The 16538-nt window shown below is 41.5% G+C and overlaps 1 protein-coding gene across 3 annotated transcripts in view; it reads right to left on the bottom strand.

Moving 5' to 3' along the window:
* Positions 1-16538, bottom strand: part of myripb (myosin VIIA and Rab interacting protein b) — a 129040-nt gene that overhangs the window by 2920 nt on the left and 109582 nt on the right. For 2 of the 3 annotated variants that reach the window (XM_085287342.1, XM_085287343.1), the window contains exons 5-17: positions 13218-13298; positions 11250-11347; positions 10792-10872; positions 9932-10093; positions 8272-8452; positions 7415-7941; positions 6490-6639; positions 5466-6239; positions 5112-5174; positions 2253-2441; positions 2002-2163; positions 1754-1849; positions 1476-1536 (exon numbers count right to left, since the gene is read on the bottom strand). In XM_085287342.1, coding sequence (XP_085143468.1) covers positions 1476-1536; positions 1754-1849; positions 2002-2163; positions 2253-2441; positions 5112-5174; positions 5466-6239; positions 6490-6639; positions 7415-7941; positions 8272-8452; positions 9932-10093; positions 10792-10872; positions 11250-11347; positions 13218-13298 — 2625 coding nt within the window. The remainder of the gene's footprint in view (positions 1-1475; positions 1537-1753; positions 1850-2001; positions 2164-2252; positions 2442-5111; positions 5175-5465; positions 6240-6489; positions 6640-7414; positions 7942-8271; positions 8453-9931; positions 10094-10791; positions 10873-11249; positions 11348-13217; positions 13299-16538) is intronic. The other variant, XM_085287344.1, reaches the window with a different exon arrangement.

The following is a 16538-nucleotide window of genomic DNA, read 5'->3' as shown; positions in this document are numbered from 1 at the left end:
GGGAAAAATCACATATATGTGTATTTATGTCCTTTGTCCTGTCTCCATCCTTCACCCCCAACCTATCATGACAGACGGCCATGATAGGTTGAGGTAGCCTGAGCCTAGATCTGAAAAAGTGAGATAGTGAGTACAAGCAGAGGAAATGGGCATCCTCCTTAGGGTGTCTTGGTTCTCCTTTAGGTAAGATTAGGTGCGGAGCGCAGTCATTGAGGCGGTACTCACTGTACAGCTGCTACACCTCCACATCAAAAGGAACCAACTGAGGTGGTTCAGGAATCTGACTAGGATGTCTCCTCGGCACTTTCTACATGAGGTGTTTTGGGCATGTCTTGGAGGCCCTGGGCAGGACATGCTGGAGAAATTACATCTAGCATCTGGTTTCGGAATGTCACAGTGTTTTCCCATGAAACTCTCAACTACTGTTGTTTTAAGCAATAAATCATGTTTCTGGAAACTACCAGATAAAATGAAGGTTTCATAAAACAACGTGTATACTCCTTTCACAGAGCTCTGCAAACTGGCTCTAACCTGAATAGGAGTGGGGTCTCCAGTACACATTAGAGTAATTAGACAATTCAGTGTCCTAAACTGGCAGATTTATGACATGGTAGTGGTAAAAGACAGATTTTGATAGTTCGTGATGGGGGTAGTACACACAGTTGCAAAGGCTTCATCACAACCTTGGTTTAAACAAGTCATTTATATTTATTCCATAATGTTGTATTGGATCAAAAAGTGCTTTTCCTCACGATCATTTCAAAGCAACAAGAAGGTTTGGTGGTGTATAGCTAAATGTCAGTATATTTTCACTACAAATGTGGAGCACGTTGTATGGACTGATAGAAGGAACACACTAAGGTGGAATTACTGAATCAATGTCTTGGTCACTGAGTTTGACCCATTGTCCTTTCTGCTGTCTCTCTTTGGAGCTTTGCTAAAAAGCCACCCTGAATCAAAGTCATTGTGTAGATGACGGTGAAGAAAAAAAGAGAGACAAAAAAGAAAATAAAGAAAGCTGCAGCAGAAAGAGGCTTTTCACGAATATGAAAAGGAACAGACTTACAGTTGGTTGATAAAACAGCCTTATCCCCCTGGACTGTGTGTGTGTTTCCATTTGGCTGCTTTACATCTAATGGAGCTTTTCAGTTACTTAGTCTCTTTTTAGCAAATGTATTCACTTTTACATCCATTCAATGGCCTCTCTCTTCTTTTAGGACAAAGCATAAAATGTGAGATGTTAACTAAGGCCGAATAAAACTGTCCCTCCCCTCTGTCTCAGTTCCCATCTCTAGGTGTCTCGGTTTCACACGCGTACATAAGCATACACGTTCACACTTTGTATATACAAGGCTGTACCCTGCATATGTCCGCAGTTTAGTTCAGTTTAAAAAAAAAAAAATGCATAAACACATTTTTCTTTGTCTCAACATAATAGATTTCTCCTAAGTGAGCAAAATTGGCACGTTTGGTACCTTTTAGTGGAGGCGCTGGAAGCTTCCTCCTCTGATGGCGTGATGAGTCCAGGGTTTGAGGCTGTAATGAGAATATTACCATCGCTCATCTATTATAGTTCATTAAAATCAACAAACCAACCATATCTGACCATTTCTTTATTCCAATAACCATTCATTACTATATAAGCACAGACAAGTTCATCAGTTACACCAATACTCTTTAAAGACATTACATATGGCCTGAAAGTACAAAACAAATTGCAAAAGATTAAGCGTGCAGGAAGGCCAGTGAGTACCTTAGACTTTGGCTTGAGCTTGGAGAAGCGATTGCAGACAGTCACGTTCAGCCCAGCCGTTTTCAGAGCTGATATTCTTGCCTCAATGTTTGATATCTTAAAGCAAAAAGATGATTTTTTTCAAGAGAATTTAAGGAGGATGTCTCAGGTAATAGTTCTTCTTATCTTTGTTCAGGGTTTAGTAAGACTATAACATATGATTAGCAGTATAAAGATGTGTGCAAACAGTCATCGATCCTCTGAAGTACCTGCAGTTCAGACTGCTGGACTTGAGCAGCCGCGGTAGCCACTTGATCTTCCAGGAAGGCCAGCTCTTGGTCTGTTGTCCCACTGCTAATACTGCGGGCGCAGTGCTCTAGGTCTCCCAGTGCTCCCTCGAGGCCATACACTGCACCAGCAGCAAGATAAACCTGCACAGAAAAGAGCAAAACATTTAGTTCCCATAAGCACCACTGATTCAGGAGGCAAAACTACTGGGTGGAGGTGCTCTCTAGCTTACATTCTCCTCCATTTTGGTAAGCCTCTGGTCCAACCTGCGGGTCTCAGAGCTGCTGGATATGGGAGAAGCACTCATAGACTCAGAAGGGGTGTAGCTCTCGCCTCCCGCCTCACCAATCAGGTCCTCAGTAGCATTCAAAACCTTTAGCACCTCCGTGGTGATGCTGCAGAGCGAAGCCGCTGAGCACTTCTGCTCCAGTCAAAGAACAAATAGAATAAACAGACCGTTTGAATTCAAGTGAGATTAAAATGAATTCAAGTGAAATGTCCAGAAACACTGGAGTCAGAGAGAAAACCTTATTACTCACACTGTTAAAGAGACTTAATGTGTGAGAAAAGCAGAAAATGTCAAGCAAGTACATCTAATCTGTAAACATCACCTTAAGGGCAAGGGCTTAATGTAGTGTAATACACGTGAAATGATAATGAAAAATATATTTCATTTCGAGAGCAAGGGGATGTGACAAAAGGCAATTATGCAACTATTCAATTTTGGAACATTATGCAATCATTAGCGCTGTAAAAACATCCCCATTTCAAAAATGAATGTGAGCCAATAAAGATAATGCGGCATCATGTTTTAATCAGCTGCATTAGCCCCCTTTGGTTTTCACACTGTAAAGCCTTAAAAATAATAATACGTGAATAAAAAAGAACATTTTGCAGGTGACAAGTGCACATATATTTGTCACTCTGGTCGCCTAATTAATGTTTTGTGAGGACCCACATCTACACATGCTTGACCTGGATAAGCAGTCAGAGGGTGCAGAACAGGGATGTGAGAAATGGGGTAATGAGGTCTCAAGACAAAGCCAGAGAAGTGAGTCATCTTCAGTTGTTGTTGTTTTTTTTCTTAGGCTTTGAATTGGAAAATGATGGCACTGTGGACACATCATCTCTGGTCACTGAGCTTCAGGAAAGCAATTGCAGTTTGGATGTGAAGCTGAGGATTGGATCATTACTCAAAATAATCTAACATCTGCCAGTAGAGGAGATAAGATTGTCGATTGATGCCTCGGCTAATCAGGAAATGGAAATGACTTAAGTCAGCTGTGGAGATCTCTCATTTCAGCCAAACCCAAGCAGCCTGCCTCCAAATTCATGTCAAATAATGTGACAAATAATGATTCAAAAGTAAAGACGGTGAGTGAAGAAAGTTGCCGTTTCATCCTCTTGAGCTCATGTAAACACTGAGCAAGAATAAGAAATAGCAGTAAAGAGAGAAAGATGTTATTCCATAATGAATGAATAATTTGCTGAAGCTTTGATCAGTGGGATCGGAAGCACATCGATCCCTCTCGGGCACAGTGTGACAGTCCGAAAAGCCGGATTTTAGCCGGAGAAGGTAAGTGATGAAAAAGAGACGAGATGCTGGTTATCTTTTTTTCCTTTTTAAATCACTATCGATTGATCTTAAAAAAGAATGAGACGCAGAGATGGACACAGTGAGGTATCGATTTGGGTTGGTCAAAGGAGGAGTGGAGATGTGCTGATCCACTTCAAAGAAGTAGGCCATCACCCGTCTGATCAAACAGTCATCACAGACACTGATATCTCACTCCTATCAATGAGGAAAGTTGATCCTAGTACATAAAAAACAAAGAAACTAGTTTGATGCCTTTTGAATATAGGAATATGTCACACACAGGGAAGATAAATAAATAAGGAAGTCAGATTGGCGTACAGGAATAAAAAGTTGTTGTTCAACTTTTTTTCCTGTATCGTTCCCTCTGTGCATACACCGGGCCCAATTACCTTCTCCACCCTGAGGGCTAATCTCTAAAGCCTCAAAGCCTCAAATGACACCACCTGTGTCCACAGCAGTGGTTCTAGTGGGGATGAGCTCATAAGGGCATGAAAAGTAATGAACACAGGTGGTTGATATTTTGTGAATCTGGGATTATTTATTCAATATTCTTTGCTTTATGTCTATTTCTGTACACCATCCAGACCCTTACCTGCTGAAGATCACGTACGCTGAAAATGCTGTGAATTAGTACGACGGCAGTGAGCTACTCGGTTTTCATTCGGATTCATTTAATAAAGGCAAAACACTAGATATCGCTTCAAAAAGGCGCAAATATCACGGCTATGGTCACACGTTTTCCTCTATTCACATCGCACTGAGGCGTCCTGGCGGATTTGTAAAGGGAGCTGTGAAAGCCATCAGAAATAGATCACACCAGTACATGTGTCATACAAGCTGGAAGAGGCAAGCATTACTCATAGAAGCCCTTAGAATGAGTCTGCTTAATGATCAGCATCGACCCTCATGCCTCAGATGTATTGTCCAAGTGTGTACGTGTGTCCCATCTATCTGACTTTGTGTAGTTATTGATTTCTCAGTGCTGAGTTGATTATAAATGCAAAAAAAAAAAGCAACTTTAAATATGAGCTGGAACAATACTTTTGACATAACAGATTGTAGTTTTGACATCTAGTTATTTAAAGTTTATTTTACCTGCCCAATATATGTCAAAAGTCATACATTAAACAATAAAGATTTCTGATAATACGCATACTTTTGTAGTGCACAAGAAATCAAAGTAATTTACAGTCTTAAACAGAAAAGTGAAGAAACGAATAACCTTCAGAAAGCCTGGAAACCTACTGCTCAACACACAGTCTCGCCCCTTGGAAGCAAAATGAAGGGATATGAGGGGTTTGCACAGCACTGTATGGACTGATAAAGAGTCCAAAAATTTGACCATTTTAATCATATGTATGCAATCATAATGCAATTTACTACAGTGCATGTAAATAAGATATTAAGGTCATAAATGAAATGGGATGGCTGCAGGTTTGTGTATCCTTGTGCATGACTTCCAACTACATCCTCTTTCTAGCCCTTATATCTCACCTGCTGTAAGACAGAGGAGAGCAACTGAAGCCTCTGAAGTTGCTCCAAGTCATTCTGTCCCACCTGACACATATGCACATACAGAAAGCACACACACGTTTACCAGGAACACACAGACCAGACAAAAAACTCAAAAACAACACAGCAAACCAGAGAAAACATGGGATGAGGGACAGATAATGACAGCACTGATTGTCAGGTAAATAACACAGGAGGTTGTGATAGGAAATAGATTTTGAAGGCACAAAAAAAAGAATTTAAAAGCTTACAAACAGGCAACAAACAGACTGCAATGCAAGTACATGCAGAAGACGCTCTGCAGATGAAAATCAAATCTTGTGTACATCTCCCCACCTGGTTGTTTGACAGCGCCCCCTCGTGGGAAGAAGGGGTAACAGCAGGCGAACTTGCACTGGATCCGCTCCTCGCTCCCCCTTTCGGTCCCGCTTCCTTCTCCGCATCTCGTTTATGTTGTCTCTTACTCTGCCTGTTGGGTTCTCTTTTGTCTCCTCTCTTTTGTTCCTGGTCTTCCACTTTCATATCTAAACTCTCGCATGCCTTCTCAAACCTCCTCTCCCGACTTCTGCCGTCTTCTCTCACCGAGGGACTCTTTATTAGCTTCTCGCTTCTTTTAATCTCTTGTCCGTTCACTTGTTCTACTGCTTCGCTTGCTCTCTCTCTTGATTTGTCACTCACTCGCTGCCTCTCTCGCTCTCTTTCCTTTGGCTTCAATTTCTCTCTCTGTCTGTCACTTTCTTTATCCGTCTGCCTGTCTGCAGGCCAGTTTGTGCACTCTTCCTCAGATGAGCTGCTGACTTTGCTGTTGGCACTGATGACCAGCTGACCAAGTCTAGACTGCAGCTCCCCTTCTAGAGGATCTCTGGTTGTGGATCCAGGCCCTGAGCTACTGGATGAGAGCTCTCGCCCCAGGGTCAAGGAGGGGGGCTGAGAAGGGCTGGGGACCGGTGAATTTGGCGCCAGTGTGTCCAGGTCCTCTGGCTCAGTTGTCATAGCATCTAATTTGAAGGCGTCTGGTGCAGCTGTGGCCACTGGTATAGTGTCAGATTTTGGCTGTTCCTCACTTAATCCCCTCTTCAGCAGGGCGTGGAGTAGAACACCACTGTTTTCCTTAAAGGTCGACATGTAAAATCAAAAGATAATTGTAAAAAATCGAGCAGGTAACCTATATTTGCAGATTTTAAAGACTAAAGCCTAACCCTAAAGAGAAAAGCAGCCTGAACTAGAGACCTTCATTTGGTTCCTTCTAATGGTGAAACAATGCTTTACAACCAAGCCGAACAGCCCCAATAAATAGATGCACAGATGGATTTTAAAGTGAGTTCCTCTTAACAACCAATAAGGAATCACTAAATTTTACCTGCGCTAAGGGGTAGACGGACTGTGGATGGCTCTGGCCTCCAGTCCTGTTTTGCTCTGATGATGACTCCCTCTTACTCTTCCTGCGTCGCCGTGATCTTCTGACGGGATCACTTTGCCTCTCCTCTGCCTCGCTACTGTCTCCCATCACCTGGGAACAGTGACAGGAAGTGAACAGGTACATGTGCCACCGTTACATATCAGATTAAAGCTTTCACATGATAACATGCTTTTCTTTCTAGGACTGTCTTTTGTTATCAGGTTTTAATTGAACGCAACTATTATTTCTGTATCTTTGTCGGCTCATTTGAGGCCTCTGCACCAAGGACTGCAAGTAAAAACTCACGTATCTTTTGTTCTCTATTGTTGTCTCTACTAAGAAAAAGAGCTAACTGGGGGGTGGGTACTTTTCACTTAAGGAACACGGAGTCTCTTTTCAGAGTACAAAAAAGTGTAACAGGGAGCATCCCCAGTTCTACAAAAGCAGTCATGACCTTTTAATCAGCAAATAAAGAGCTGTTGAGTAATTAATTGATATAGGACTTTAAGACTGATAGCAATACCGATATTTGGTAAAGCCAATACTCTGATATATCAGTCAATATTCTTTCTTTCTTCCTTTTAGAATCTCCCTAAAATTTCTCATGTGTGATTCTTCAGTTATGCTCTCTCCTGCTCTGCTGTTGATCAGCAGGTTGTTGTGCTTGTGATGATCTATACATGCATTTCCAACAGGCAAGTTGCAGAGTGCCCTCTGGTGGACAACATCAACACTGATAATATGGTTGAAAGGTGTTTGCAGATATTATAATTATAATATTTGCAGATATTAGTCCACCAACTACTTGGTATGGCTCTAAAATTCTCACTACAAAGGACAATATTTACATCTGACTTTGTAGAACAGGATAATTCAAAGACATCACCTTAGGGTTAAAGTTCACATCCAATGACTCTGATTGGACTGGGTATGGAGAAAAGTTCTGCTGAAGGTGTTGGTGATGCAGCGGCTGGTGATGAGGGTGAAGGTGTGTATCCGGTGGTCCTTTCTTCCTCATCAGATTGTGGGGTGGTTTACGGGGACACGCAGAAAGCACTGACGAGGCCTCGGAGTCTGAGTTGAGAGTCTCTGTGTTGGTGTACTGCCCCGAGGATGGTGAGGTGACCGGGAGATGCTGAGTGTAAATCCACTCGGGGTCGTGCTGGGAGTCCGTGTAGTAAGTCTCATCTGACAGTTTGCGGCGAAACTGCCTCAGCGCTGCACCCCAGCCACCTTCATCATCCTCCTCTGAGTCAGATCCCATCTCGTCGTAAGCGGAGACAACGCCAGACTCCTTTTCCAGCACGCTGAACAACAGGCTCTTCCTCTTGGTGAGCAGGCTGGGCCGAGACAGCTGGGAACTGTGCAGGGCAATCCAGTTGCCGTCTGGACTCTGGAGCACTGAAGAGGCACCTGGATGAAAATCACAAGCAGCAGCAGGAAGTATAGAAGAACGGAGTCAACTGCAGGGATTCAGAGAGTACTAAATAAATTCAATATCCATACTCTCAATAAAATTATATGAGGCTAATATAGAGCAATGCATGGGGTAAATTTCTACAAATAATTTGTATGTCTTTGTATGTATGTGCATCTTTACGACATGTAAAAGTAAATCTATGGCCTTTGTCTAAAAATCTTTAAATCTATTCAGTTATGCATCTACACAAAGTTATATTTAAACTGATAAAAGCGAAATGGAAAGCTGCTCAACCAAAAAGAGTCTGTGAGTGTGACTTTTACTCGAGTTATCCAGGCGATCCATGCTCTTCCAGGTGGGTAAAGATGTGGCCGCCTTTGGCTCCCTTTTCAGAGAAGCGTATTCCTGCAAGCCGTCGTTGCCGCCACCGGCCTCAGCTACCTCCTCCTCTGGACCCTTCTCTGGGGAGTCGTCACTGGTGAGAGAGAACGCTGACCGCAACCGCTGCAAGAACAAACATTGACACACACACACAGGTAAATACAGAGAAATATGACACAGATCCAAAGAATGGTACACAACTCTGTTGACAGGTTCTTTCTTTTTTTTTTTTAGTTTTTTGTTGACAGGAAGTTCAGACAGATTTTTAGCTGAGAAACAGAGATAACTGGCACTTGGCCAGAAAATATAATATCCATATATAGTAATTAAGTAATACACATAAGAGCATTTGGTCCATCTGGACAATTCACTTCCTGTCCAGCAATAAAAAAAACCCTAAAACGTCACCACTATGCCGGCTGTAATTTACCATTCTCACCAGCAGGTGGAGCTATAACACTGAGCAAATATCTACTAAGCAGTTCCTGTGATTCTTTCTGTGCGAAACAAATAAAAGTTATACATTTACATTAGCTCAAGATTTTAATATACTAAATCACTAGTCATTTATTACTTAATTTTTGTGTATTGTGTATTTTTGTGTAATATTTGTGTATCTGTGGAACAACATAATTTACATTCATGAGAGCTTTTTGGTGCATTTTACATTTGACAGCTTTTAGGAATAGTGTCTGATCTGTACTCTGGCGTCAATTCGAAAAATAAGCTAAGCTAAGCTATACTTTATTCTTCTCCCAAATTTGAGAAATTAATTGCAGAATTAAACACACAAAAATTCCTCTTTAAAAAGGGTGGGGTACAACATTAAGGTTTAGTGTTACACCGCGTAAGTACGCATGTGAGTGTAAATCTGCATGCTTTGTCTGTCAGTGAGTGGTTTTGTAGAGAGCTGATAAACACAGCTTATCCCATGGCAGGCAGAGCAGTCGAGGAGGATCCCTGCGTATTTCACAAGACTTTGATCTTCACTGAGTGAAACAGCAGGAAACTGAAGGCAGAGCAGCCTTGATGCTCTGCACACACACAGGACGATGACAAATCTCCAGGAGTCCTTGGTGACTTGTAGTATGAACCCGTGCCAGGTTTGTGTACTATTGATTTGCCTATGTGTTCCTGTGTGAGGACTTGCTGTAGTTGGCATATTGTATTATCTTTTTTCAAAAAAAAGGACCTTTCCCTCAAACCCTCAACAGTAAGTAAACTCTTCCAGAATTCTCCAACACATCATTAAGAAAAATTAGTATTAAAAAAAAAGAGTCTGAGGAAAAAAATACAGCTTATATTAGGAAATCTAATCGTACTACCTAATTTCAAGTGACTGCATTCACAATTAGTCAAAAAAAGAGAACCTGTCATCGGTGGGTCACGTACAGAGCAGTATGTGATCCATGCTACTAAGAAATCACACACTGTAGTGCCTCTTAGAAGTGTCTCATTGGCTATGTCCTTCTTTAATATACCGGTTATGCTTTATCTGTATTTATTCTGCATGTTTGTTTTTGACTTAAATAGAGATGGCTGAATACGGCAGCATGACATGCTCCATATGTCCCAACAGTTTAGACTGACACAGGGACTCACATAGAGAGAGTAGGAGGTTTTGAGCGGGTCTTGTGGTCCTTGTGATGAAGTGTGAGGCTGAGAAGGAGAGGGCAGTTCACTGGGCTGGATCAGAGACTGAGACTGAGGCCAGACAAAGTCAAACTCTGTCTGCATCTCTGAACGCTTCCTTCTCTGGATGATCTGAGGGAAAAGAAAAAGAAAAAAAGGAAGTGAAGAAGGCGATGAGGAGAGAGAACATGACAGAGACTGTGCATACAAGCTATGAGGCGTACACAACAAGCTTTTTAAAAGGATGAACTAGAATAATAAATGCACAATGGAAAGCAGAAATGCGCTCGTACAACAGAATTTTATGTTTAGCCATTAATAATTTTTAAAGCGATGATTTAATTTTCATTTAAATTTTATTGTAACATTATGTGCTGAAATCTTCAAAGTATTTCATTTCCAGTGAACTGATTTCCAACACGTTTGACTTTAAACTCAAAGGCAATCAAACAACTGCAGATCCTGGCTCCACTCACTATCTGCATGCAAATTAAATGCCATGTGTAAAATTAAAGCAGTTGTCACTTGAATTTTAAAGTAATTTATGCAGATTTTGACACTCTAAATTATCATTTTCGAAGACCTTCTGCTCTTTTCTTGCTTGAAAATTATTTCCTGTGCCATATTTCACTAAAACATTATATAAGTGCAATGACTTCTGTTTGAAATTATAGAGTAAAAGCGTAATTATTTGTCAATCCATTTGTAAAGGGTGGAGAGGAAAGGCATAGCCTGAAGTGCTACATTTTTTTTTATTTTGAAAGATTTTAGCTGCAATTAATGCTTCCACATAAAAGAGACGAATAAACCTGCAGTAAAGTAATACCTACTTTTTGTACAATGGTTGTGGCGAGTTCTTCTATGAGCTCCTCTTTGTGGTCCCGCAGATACCGAGCCTCATTCTGTTTCTCCTACACACACACACACACACACACACACACACACACACACACACACACACACACACACACACACACACACACACACACACACACACACACACACACACACACGCAGCATATTCAGTTCAAAGTGAATGTGAATTACCAAGAGAGAGTCTGTGCAAAGGTCTTTGCCAAAAACCATGACTGTATCCCGCTGATACTGAGACCAAGAGGGAGGCAAGAGTAGAGGAGAAGTAAGAAGCCATGACAGTGATATAGGGGATTGAAAATATGGGGATGGAGAGCAGGAAGGAAATACGAAAGCTCTGAAAAGTGGGGGGAAGAAAAGGAGAGGCAGAGGACAAGAGAGGGAGAGGAAGAAGGGGAAGAGAGGGATGTCTTACCAAGCTGTCACTGAACTCCTCTGCCTTAGCAATGGCCTCCTCTATAGCCTCCTCAGCAACACGCAGGGCGACTGTGAGTGTCTCTGCCATACTGTGCCCTGATAACACAACACAGCGCACACAAAAATAAATGCATGCATACAGAGTTCCCTTAACCTTCCCTCCCCTGTGGATGGTGATAGTGATCCACTGCTTCGCTCCAGAATGAACTAGATTACATAGAGAAAAGTAATGGGCCACATACACCTACAGTATCGACTTGAAACCCATGCCACAAAGCTCCCGGTGCACAGCTTTTGTGCTGATGTTAATGCCAATGGAGATTCGGTTCTATGCTGTTATTGAGTAAGCAAAGCGTCAGAGACTTTTATTAAGTCCATCAGCACTCTGCACAGAGAGACACAGACACCGCTTAATTAACTTTACACAAACCACTCTCAAATTCAGTCTTTAAACGGCCAAATTTTTCAAACGTTTGTAAAGGCGCACTGCATGGCTAGTGCTTGATTTTATAAATCAGCGGCAATGGGACTGAAAAGACCTGAATGCAAAGATTTAGAGGAGTGGCCTAATATTTTGGTCCATTTGGTGCATTTAAATGACTATTTCCTGAAATTTCCTACAGACATTCATAGTTTCCTAGAGCCCTAAATTACCTTATTTGAGCTTTTTGCACAAATTTTAGTTTCTAACTATTGCAGCAGTCATGCCATTGAAATTAGACAGGTGCTTTCTATTGTAAGGTAAAGACCCTGCATTAATACAGAGAAAACCCCAGCAATCGGACAACCCTCTACGACTAATTGGTTGGCAACAGTGGGAAGGAAAAACTCCTTTTAACAAGAAGAAACTGGCGCCATCTGCTGTGACCTGTTGGGCACAAGGGAAGGGACTGTGGAAGGGTGCCTTCTGTCCTGAATGTAATTATAATAGCTAATGGTTAAACACAGTGGTGTAGAAACACAGTGAAAAAGAGTGAGTGAAGAAGAAATGCTAAGTGTTTAATGGGAGCAGCCTGAGACCATTGGTGCATAATTAAGGTAGGTTTTCAGGGTCACCTGATCTAGTTCCATCTCCTTTATCAAAAAGGAAGTTTTAAGCTTAATCTTAAACAGTCTGTCTCCCAAATCCAAACTGGGAGCTGGTTCCACAGAAGAGAGTCCTGAAAGCTGTCGACTCTGCCTCCCATTCTACATTTAAATACCCCAGGAGCCACAAGTAAACTAGCAGTCTGAGAATCAAGTGCTCTATTGTGGTGATATGATACTATGAGGTCTAAAAGATAAGATGGGGACTGATTATTCAAAATATTATTCAAAATGCTAGATTTAACAGGGATCCATTGAAGGCAAGGTAATATGGGAGAAATACGCTCTTTCTCCTTCTAGTTCCTATTTAGTGCCTGCTTAGTGCTGATGTTGCTAGGATGCTGAAATTCAAACGATTTTATTTAATGTGTACAACGACCCTCAGTTTGACTCATACTACGATTATTTTACCCTTGCTGTAAATCATCATAAAAGAGCGCAGTTTTGTTGGCATTTCTGACACACCTATAAACACAAATACACACATACACACATTAAGCATATGGTATTTTTTTCTGCATGGGCCTTTTAGAAGTTGACATTATCTAAATGGCAGATCTTGATCACTGCACACAGCAGATAATTACCAGTAAACAAACAAAATTGGGTTTGTTTATTGTCAGCCGCATATCTTGTTAGCATATTTATCCATTTATGAAAGCGTACGTGTAAATATAATAAGCATCCACAAGAAAATCTGCTGTCTGTGGTGAGCACAGGGCGGGAATTTTATTTATGTGCACTTTTGCATGAAAGGAGGTTTATTTGCATTTGCATCCAGGAGATATAGAAAAGCACAAGCATGCTGATTCTACCTGTGGCTGGAATTACTCATCTGCAGTGCCACAAAACGCCGCCCTCCCATCACCGCATCCCTCACCTTCGCTCTGCTTGTAGAAGGCGGAGTCACTGCCGCAGACGCTGCCATCGTTGTCGTTGCTTCCCTCGTGAACGCTGCTTTCTGAAACACAGAGGTCGTGAAACGAAGCCTTCAGATAAAAGCTTTCAAACACAGCCTGTCATAGAACTTCAAATATCCTGCGTGTATCATTCCAGAAAATAGAATCGCCGCATGCTTTTTTTTTTTGTTCTGTCACCACGTTAAAAGTAGGTTACACTGCCAATGTCACCAAGACCTCTTTTTCTACTCTCGTCAACTGGATTTCCAACTGCACTTTTGTCATCTTGTCAAGTTGTATTGTTTCGCTTCTTCGACTCGGCGCCATTTCCCAATTGTGATGTTTAAAAGAAAAAGAAAAAGAAATAAACAAAAATAAGATGACAGTTGAAAGAAAATGACAATTCATCTGATAATTCCCTTTGCCTTTCAAACAAATGACATGTTTTTGCTCACCAAGGACATTTTCTCTTAAGCATCACAGTGCAGTGGTGTGTTGTTTTTCCGGTGTGTGTTTTATGTCTAATTCAGGCCAAATCTCTTGTGAGTCTGTGCTATATTTGTGCAGTTATCTTTTTTTGAGCAAATTTCTAAAATCTAGAGTTACAACAAAAGGGACGTTCCTTTAACTCAAGATGGAAATTTGACAGGTCTACTTAAAGAGCTGTGAAACCCCAGAGAAGGAGTAGTAGTTACTATGTGCCCGCCTTCAAAACCAAATATTCCCTTAGTGGCCCATTAACTCCTGTTAGATATCTCCCCTGTGCTTCCCATTTATTGTGGCCTTTCACATCAATCTAGCTGTTAAAAAAATGAAAAGGGAGCACGTGGACATGCAGATTTTAAGAAGACAAACTGTCAGATGACACCAGAGAGCTCTCTGGGTGAATTTCCAACTTAGCCTCTGATATAAGTCCTTCTCAAACATGAATCCTTGCTCTTTTTCCGTCTTTGGTTTTCACTTCAGCTTGTTTCCACTTAGCACTCGGAGCCAAAACAAAAACCAAACTTCTACTCAAAGCCTAGGCTTTGTCCCAACATTTCAGCCCCTGCTGCTAACAAAACCCACAAGCAAGACTAAATTCCATGATTCCCACTCTTGGCCCGTCTCCTATAGCTTCTGCCGTTAATCTAGCCCCGATGCTGCTCCTGTTGGACGGGCTGCTGTCACTGACTAAATACACAGAAGCAGCAGAATGTGCCCGATGGTTTGGTGCAAGTCTGCCACTGATCTCTGCCACAGCTAACTGCAACACTGCCAAGAAAACAGGCAAAACCATTACAGAGCCATCACTCTTTCACACTCCAGTGTTTCTATTGGATGAAAGGTGGATTTCTCCCCTGAATATGTACATTTTGCAAGGAGCAGCAATAAGTCTTATAAAAGGCTTTCAGCCTGGGTTTAATGGGTCCTACGGATGAAAAAAGGAAGCCAAGTAAACAAAAAAAACAAATCCATCAAAATTACAGAAACAGCATTTTCTCCATTCCCCCATGAGAGCAGCAGTAACAGAGCCAGCTGTCAGCCGTGCTGTACTAGTCCAACTCTACAGCAAGATGAACTACTGTTTGTCAAAGCTCTGCAACATTATAGTGCAGAGCCCGAAAGCCTCTAAACTGCTATATTACTCCTTTCTGACCCCCAGAAAAAACAATGTTGAACGTGCCTCTACGCACGGCTTTAAAGTCGCATTGGCCTCACTCTACTTTGAGGAGTTGTCATAGATTTTGCGCTGCCTCGTGCATGTCCACTTGTAAGCCCAGTTCTCCCAGTTGCAGTAAGGTATAACAAGTCCCCAAACTATTACACGCTCCACACCTCCTTTCCTCCTCCAAAGTTGTCTCACCTTGACTCACACGGAGTCCAACAGAGTGGTACTGTTCTCGCTTGGTTAGAGCTGAATTATAGTTTCTGACAGTGTGGAAGGGGACAATAGGTGGGGGAAATTACCTGCAGCTGCTCAGGACAATGTAGACACAGAAAAGACTGCTGTCACAGAAAGTGACACGCCTCACAAGAATCACACAGACACACACCGACTGGTAGGAAAGTGGGTGGAACTGCACGTCGACACAGAGGATGAAAATCTTTCTTAACCTTAATGGAAGCAGCCTAGAGCACGCTGTTGTTTATTCAGCGTATATTCATCACCGACGAGCACTTTACAAATTTAACAAAAAGTGCCTCCGCTCGCGACGAGCTGCAAACACAAAATTGACTTATCGCATAATAAAGTGAATACGGCAAATGTGTTGGCAAACAGTTGCTTATTTAACATTCCCCTCACCGACCGTTGAACAATATATCTGTCTTACTCCATTTGTAATGCTCTACTCTGCTCACCAGCAAAGTTGGGAATGTTTTCAGCAAACGGTGATTGGCTGGGTAGTGAATGCTTGATTTTTAACCTACATTAATTTTTCAAAGCTCATTTCACGGACAGAGTCGCCTGCTGCGGCTTGGAATTAGGTCGAAAACAGCCGTGAAAACAAAACAAAAATTTTTAAATGAAAGGCACAATTAGCTGGACAATTTCTAAATAAAATATATACCTGGATGTCCGTTTTTAATAAAGAACATCATTGCTTCTGATATTTTTGATGCCAAAAATAATTAGATGTTGTGAAATTATTCATATCACTAAGCTTTGCAGCATTTGTATAATGACAGTGACTGCCAAAGAGGGTTTACCACACCATTGTTTTATTTTCCATTCTTCCGCTCATCAATGAGTTACATGTCCAAAGCAGCTTTGTGGCTACTGGGTAATAGGACACAACAGAGTCATTAGTTTGCTCAGAATGACACTGATATCCATCATTACGTTTCCTTAAGGGGACAAATCAACCCCATACTGAAAATCTTTATATTTGAAGGTTGTTTAAATGTTTGGGGAAAGCTGAGATTTAGGCTAAGGTTAGCTTTACTAGTAGTTATTTTTAGGGTTGGAGTAAATCTCCAGGAAATGGATGTAAATCAGTGTGCTGACCTCTGACATAATGAAAAACAACGATGCACATTTGTCACTTAAAATCCTTTTTAAATCCTTGGAGGTGTTTTATTCTCATTTTGTGCTATGAGACACTAAAATATGGGCTACGTCTGAAATCACTGTTTTGTTCACTCATTCACAAATCTCTACATACCTGCATAATAAGTATGAATAAGCAGGTGTGGGCACTGCTGAAAAATGAGTCATGTGGTGTAAGGTATTTCCCCAAGTAACCTTTCCATATGGAAGAAGTGTAAAATTTTTCACCCAATTTAGCTGAACTGGAGAGCACAATACCAAAAAAAAAAAA

This window comes from Mchenga conophoros, linkage group LG9, assembly GCF_057382185.1.
Source record: "Mchenga conophoros isolate Kocher_MC1m ecotype Shallow Benthic linkage group LG9, M_conophoros_male_GT1.1, whole genome shotgun sequence".
Classification (NCBI taxonomy): domain Eukaryota; kingdom Metazoa; phylum Chordata; class Actinopteri; order Cichliformes; family Cichlidae; genus Mchenga; species Mchenga conophoros.
The sequence above is the reverse complement of the archived record's forward strand: the minus strand, read 5'-3'. Positions and strand labels throughout refer to the sequence as shown.